Source organism: Scyliorhinus torazame, chromosome 14 (assembly GCF_047496885.1).
Source record: "Scyliorhinus torazame isolate Kashiwa2021f chromosome 14, sScyTor2.1, whole genome shotgun sequence".
Taxonomy (NCBI): Eukaryota; Metazoa; Chordata; class Chondrichthyes; order Carcharhiniformes; family Scyliorhinidae; genus Scyliorhinus; species Scyliorhinus torazame.
In genome coordinates this window covers 186460962-186466692 of record NC_092720.1, presented here as the reverse complement: position 1 = coordinate 186466692, position 5731 = coordinate 186460962, and the positions used below count along the sequence as shown (strand labels likewise).

The window sequence follows — 5731 nt, the reverse complement described above, 5'->3', positions numbered from 1 at the left end:
TCTCTGAGACTCAGTCCTGAGAAGAGCTGAGGTGATGATTTGCTACATTGAATGTGCTATATAAAACCAAGTTGTTATTGATGACTCATTTTCACTTCAACCAGTTCCTTCCCAGTGGAAAATAGGAGCTGATCCCGATCTTCTCCTCTTGGATTCAAAGACTGGACAGCTTTGGGTGCTGCGTGATTCACGGAATTGTTCCAGTGAAGGAGACCATTCAGCCTATCGTGTCTGCACCGACTCTCTAAGTTTGCATTATGACTTAGTGCCATTTCTCTGCCTTTTTCTTGTAACCCCTGCACATCATTTCTATTCAAACAATCATCTAATTCCCTCTTAAGTGCCTCGATTGAACGTGCCTCCACCACACTTCCAGGCAGTGAATTCCGACCCCAAACTCACTGTGTGGAAATGTTTTTTCCGACATCACACTGGCTTCTTTTACAAATCACTTTAAATCTGCTGCCCTCTTGTTCTCGCTCCTTTTACAAGCGGGAACAGTTTCTGCCTGACTACTCCATCCAGCCCCCTCATGAATTTGAACACCTCTATCAAATCTCCCCTCACCCTTCTTCTCTCCCAGGAGAACAGTCCCTACCTCTCTCATCTATCCTCATAACTGAAGTTTCTCATCCTTGGAAGCATTCTTGTAATCCTCTTCTGCACTCCTTCCAATGCGTTCACATCCTTCCTAAACTGTGGCACCCAGAACTGTGACACAATATTCCAGCTGAGGTCTAACTAGTCTTGTATCAGTTCAGCATAACCTCCTTGCTCTTGTAGTGTACGCCCGTTATAAAGCCCAGGATAATGTATGATTTATCAACTGTTCTCTCCACCTGTCCTGCCACCTTCAATGATCTATGCACATATACACCCAGGTCCCCCTGTTCCTGTACCTCCTTAAGAAGTGAAGTTCTTGCCAGCAGCAACCCCAGGTATCAAAAACGTTGAGGGAAGGGAACTGGGGAAATGAGGCCGGCTGGGGAGCTGAGGGATATGTGTTTTGGTCGGCCGGCTGAGAAAACAGGAAGCTGCATGAATTGTAGAAAGGAAAAGATAAACCCTGTTCTCGTAAGCTTTCCGAAAGAGCAGCTGGAGTGACTTGGTGATAAACAGAGTGAACGGGGTAGGGGCAGGGGGGGAGGATGTTTCACTGCTATGCACATTGGACCAGAACTCTCGAACCTGGTCCCGCCCGTTGTTTTGCCTCCAGCCAGTAACTGAGAAAGCATAGATTCCTATCACGGGCACAGCTGCATTCTTAAACGTGCGTTTTGCCACATTCACTATCCACGGGCAAGTAAGTGCTCTGGACAAGCCAGCACAGCACCACAAATACAACACAAACCGTCCGCTGTTGGAGTTTGGAAGCAGCAAGAACTCAGCACAGTAACCCAACACTCAGGAGGACAAGACAGCCCAGGTACGAAGGGGCACATTTGTAAAAATAAGCTGTTGTTTGGGCTGCAGAGAGAAGTGACTATGAAGAGTCCGCCAGCGCGACGTGTCAAGGTGAGAGCCTCTTGTTTATGCTTTGCCTTTGAAGGCCTGGAAATGTCCCAAAGCGCCTAATAGCTATGAAGTACTTTTGGGGCGTGTGTGGGAGACGCAGCAGTCAATTGGTGCACAGCATGATCCCACAGACAGGGGCACGCTTATTCTTTTAAAATTCAGTTTCGCAGAATGTGGGGCTTGCTGGCCAGACCCAGAATTCACTTCCCATCCCTAATTACCCCTTGAGAAGGTGGTGCTGCGCTGCCTTCTTGAACCGCTGCAGTCCCTGTGGTGCAGGTACACCCACGGTGCCGTTCGGGAGGGCTTTCCAGGAATTTGACCCAGCGACAGTGAAGGAGCAACCGATATATTTCCAAGTCGGGCTGGTGAGTGGCTTGGAGGGGGAACCTCCAGGTGCTGGTGTTCCCATGTATCTGCTGCCCTTGTCTTTCTAGATGGCATTGGTCGCGTGTTTGAAAGATGGTGCTTAAGGAGCCTTGGTAAGTTCCTGCAGAGCATCTTGTAAATAGTACACACTGCTGCCACTGTGCATTGGTGGTGGAGGGATTGAATGCTTGAGGAAAGAGGTGCCAACAAATGACCTGCATGGTCCTGCTAGAGTGTCTAGCTTCTTGAGTGTAGTTGGAAATATCCAGGACGTTAGTTTGAGGTGATGTTTGTTGAGGAATACACTCCCCTCTGGTGTGGCTCCTGGGAGCGATAGGCCAGATTTTACCATCAAAACTATGTGGGATTTGAACCAGAATGAATCAGAGGCCAAGAGTGCTGACCAACTGCCCCTCGGCTGGCAGTGAGGTTGTCACGAGTATGCTGACGGTTGTCATTATCAACATGTCCACCATGACCCTCGAGTCTTCATAATTCCGAGGCCTGGAAAGTCAGGGTGCGGAATACAATCGAATGGGGGCGCCGATCATCATGCCTTCCGGGTTCCGCATCCCTCTATCCCCATCTTATTCATGTACTTGTTACGATCCCTCTTAAATGTCGCTATTATATCTGTTTCCACCACCTCCCCCAGCAGTGGCATTCCAGGGCAAATAGTGAGAAATTCTTCCCTCTCGAAAGTACATTAACTAGAAAGGGAATGGGATTGTTCTGAAAAGAAGGAATTTGCTGGGATAAGGACAAGGGTAGAATGCTCTTTCAGAGAGCCAGGGCAGACCCGATGGGCTGAATGGCCTCCTTCTGTGAAGGGTTGAAAAGATGTACAGAGCAAAAGCAGGTTGCTGTGCAGTCCAGGCATGACCTGGTTGAATGGTGGAAAAGGCCCCATAGGCCGAGTGGCCTCCTCCAGTCCTGAATATTGCTCCAATGACAGAGGAGGGACAAGTGGAATGTTGTCTCTTTGTCAAAAGTCCCACCAGTTTCCCCTTCACCAGAGCCAAGATTCACTGCATTACTTCAACTTGTTTTGGTTATTTGTTCATGGGATCTGGAAGTTGTTGGCTCAGCCAGCATTTACTGTCCATTCCTAATGTGCTTAGAAAAGGCACGGCGCCGATTTGCCGATGGCAACTAAGGAAAGAGGCCGCATGGAGATTTCTACCATTCCAAAAGGAAAGTGCAGTCAGCACTCACTTTGCCCAAATCACCCAACGCCCTCTGCAATTCACAGCCCTCGATCCCGTGCCTGACACCCAAGGCCCCATCCACAGGACGTGTTGGGGGCAGATGGTGTATGAGCAGGGGTAAGAATGGCAACCAGATTTTCCATTCCAGCTTCTGGCATCCACCCCCCCTCCCCCCACCCACCCACCCCCAACTGCAGCCCTAAACCTCTGGTGGCAAGAGGGGAGGCCTCAGGAAATTTTATTGCTGGAGTAAAGAGGCTTATAAACTCAGGATGAAAGGTTGGCCACTTGGGTCTGAGGTGAGGAGGAATTTCTTCTCTCAAAAGATTGTGAACCCAAAGGGTCGTGGATATTCCATTATTGAGTATATTCAAGACTCCGAATATATTTTTGGGAGTAGGGGGAATCAAGGGACGGGATAGGGTTGGTAGACTTGAGTTGAAGATCATTAATGGTTTTATTAATGGTTAAATAACCCATCGTTGTTAACTCTTCCTTCATTCCTCCTCTTTATTCCCCCTCTCCACCCCACCCATGCCAATCCCAGACGCAGGTCTAGACTCAACAGAAGACAACTCTGGTCCTCGCTTTTGCCATCAGGGGAGCATCCAGAATGGAGAAGCCGGAGAAGCCCCTCAGGCATCGGCTGCTTCACTTCACGGCCAAGGTGCAGCTGGCCAACCGGATGCTGCGAGGCAAACGCCTCAAGGTGTCAGCTTCCCGCTCAACCATAGGTTACATGGGGAGCTCCAGTCGCTACCCTCCCTTGAGGAGAAGGGGCACCAACAAGAAGCTGCATGGCAGGAAGAAGCCCCCGTTCCTCCTCAGCAAGTCACGGTGGTCGATAGACGCGGACACGAAAGCTATACACCTCCTGTTCCTACTTTGTTTGATCGTGGGGTTCCAGGTCTACAACGCCTACGAGAATCTGGACGACAACCTCCTGCTCTATGACATTGATCAGCTGGAGAAGACCCTGCACCGGGAGCTTCTCGGTCAGACGCTGGCACTGAATAAGCTCACCAAACTGCTGAGGGATTACCTTGCCACCTACGTTCATGAGAAGCCCCTGTTCTTGTCCATCAATGGACCCGCTGGTGTTGGCAAGAGCCACTTGGGGAGACTGATCGGCAAGCACTTCAGGTTCCAGCTGGGGCCTGGGATCGTCCTCCAGCACTCCATGAGGTACCAGCAGCTGACAGGACATTCCGGCCAGCACTCCAGACTGGCCGCCCGGATCTCGGCCACCTTTTCCGAAGCCCGCCGGGCCCAGCGGATCCCGGTCCTCCTCTTCGACGAGATGGAGCTGGCGCCGGCGGAGCTCCTGAGCTTCGTCGGGCGCCTGCTGCGCTCCGAGCACACCAGCGCCGTCTACATCTTCGTCAGCAAGCTGGGCCAGGACTGGATCATGCAGTCGATCCGCCGCAGCCTGGCCCCTCGGGCCACGCGCCGGCTGGCCCAGCTCAGCCGGGAGCTGATGCAGCAGTTCACCCGCCGGCACCCCATCTGGCAGGCGCCGGAGATCATCCCGCTCCGCCCGCTGGAGCGGGCCCACGTGGTGCAGTGCTTCCACCAGCTGATGGAGCGGGTGGGCCTCTACCCCCGCCAGCGGCAGGTGGAGACAATGGCCAACACGCTGAACTACTACAGAGCCAGGCGAAAACTGTACGCCCAGCAAGGCTGCAAACATGTCCCTTCAATGGTCAAGAAGCTCACTGAGCAGAAGCAACCGGGAGGTTTGAAGAACAAAATGGTCCTCCAATGCCACAAACATGGAATTTATCCATGGCAGGTACTTTCCGTAATCAACCACTCCTTAATACATTCCTGAAATGCTGAATGCTGAAACCAAAGTGAACCGATGTTCTGTCAGATTGACCTCTCACTGGCTTCATCCTGCTGATTCTTTAATGTATATCATTTTTTACTTTCTCAAATTTGGGAACTACTGAGATTAGAATATTTTCCCTTTAAAAGGCAATGACAAAAAACAATGACAGTTGACATGAACAAATTTGAGCAAAATTTCACACCAAAGATGGGTATGACATTGTGAATGATGTAAGGTGTTTGCACCTCTTAAAACACATTTGACTAACATCTGGACTTGCAATTGTATCAACTTTTTATTTCCCCAAGATAAATACATAATCTACCTGCAGACTCTGTCAGCTTGCGTTAAATTTAAGTATTTCTTTTGTTTTACCATCTATTCACATTTTGGCACTCTGTATTCACCAAATAAATCTAGTGCTGAGGCTGGATAGTGATCTAATGCACAAGAAGCATTCACGACGAGTAGATGTTTAATGCACGGCAGAGGCAATGGCAGACAAAGCCTTGTAAATACTACAGTGAAATAACCTGTTTGTGTCAAAGAAGGAAATGTGTTTGGTAATGTATTGTTATCCCAGAGAAACTGCAAAGTGACAGTGGTCGGTGCTGACTCAATGGGCCAAATGGCCTGGAACTGTAGCAGTTCGATGGCTGGCAACCGAGTACAGGTCAAGGACAAGGCAACACAAGTCGGATATCATTTTGGTTTTTTTGATCTTTCTCATCCCTTCATTTTTTCCTCCATTTGACATTGCTTGACCTTCTACAATTCAAATGGCACTGTCTTGGAAGTTCAATCCCAA

At 49.8% G+C, this 5731-nt stretch overlaps 1 protein-coding gene across 2 annotated transcripts; it reads left to right on the top strand.

Moving 5' to 3' along the window:
- The first annotated feature begins 1182 nt into the window (after positions 1 to 1182).
- On the top strand, positions 1183 to 5253 carry LOC140390273 (torsin-4A-like). Of its 2 annotated transcripts, none has more exons than XM_072475297.1 (2): positions 1183 to 1426; positions 3640 to 5253. In XM_072475297.1, exon 2 carries the CDS (start codon positions 3706 to 3708, stop codon positions 4921 to 4923), a length of 1218 nt encoding a protein of 405 aa, XP_072331398.1. In that variant the 5' UTR covers positions 1183 to 1426; positions 3640 to 3705; the 3' UTR covers positions 4924 to 5253. The 2 variants fall into 2 exon arrangements, with proteins under 2 accessions (XP_072331398.1, XP_072331397.1); XM_072475296.1 differs by having other exon boundaries at positions 1184 to 1515.
- The last annotated feature ends 478 nt before the right edge of the window (positions 5254 to 5731 follow it).

What these genes read in the sequence shown, in the direction of transcription:
- LOC140390273 (XM_072475297.1), top strand. Translation starts at nt 3,706, where the DNA reads ATGGAGAAGCCGGAGAAGCCCCTCAGGCATCGGCTGCTTCACTTCACG.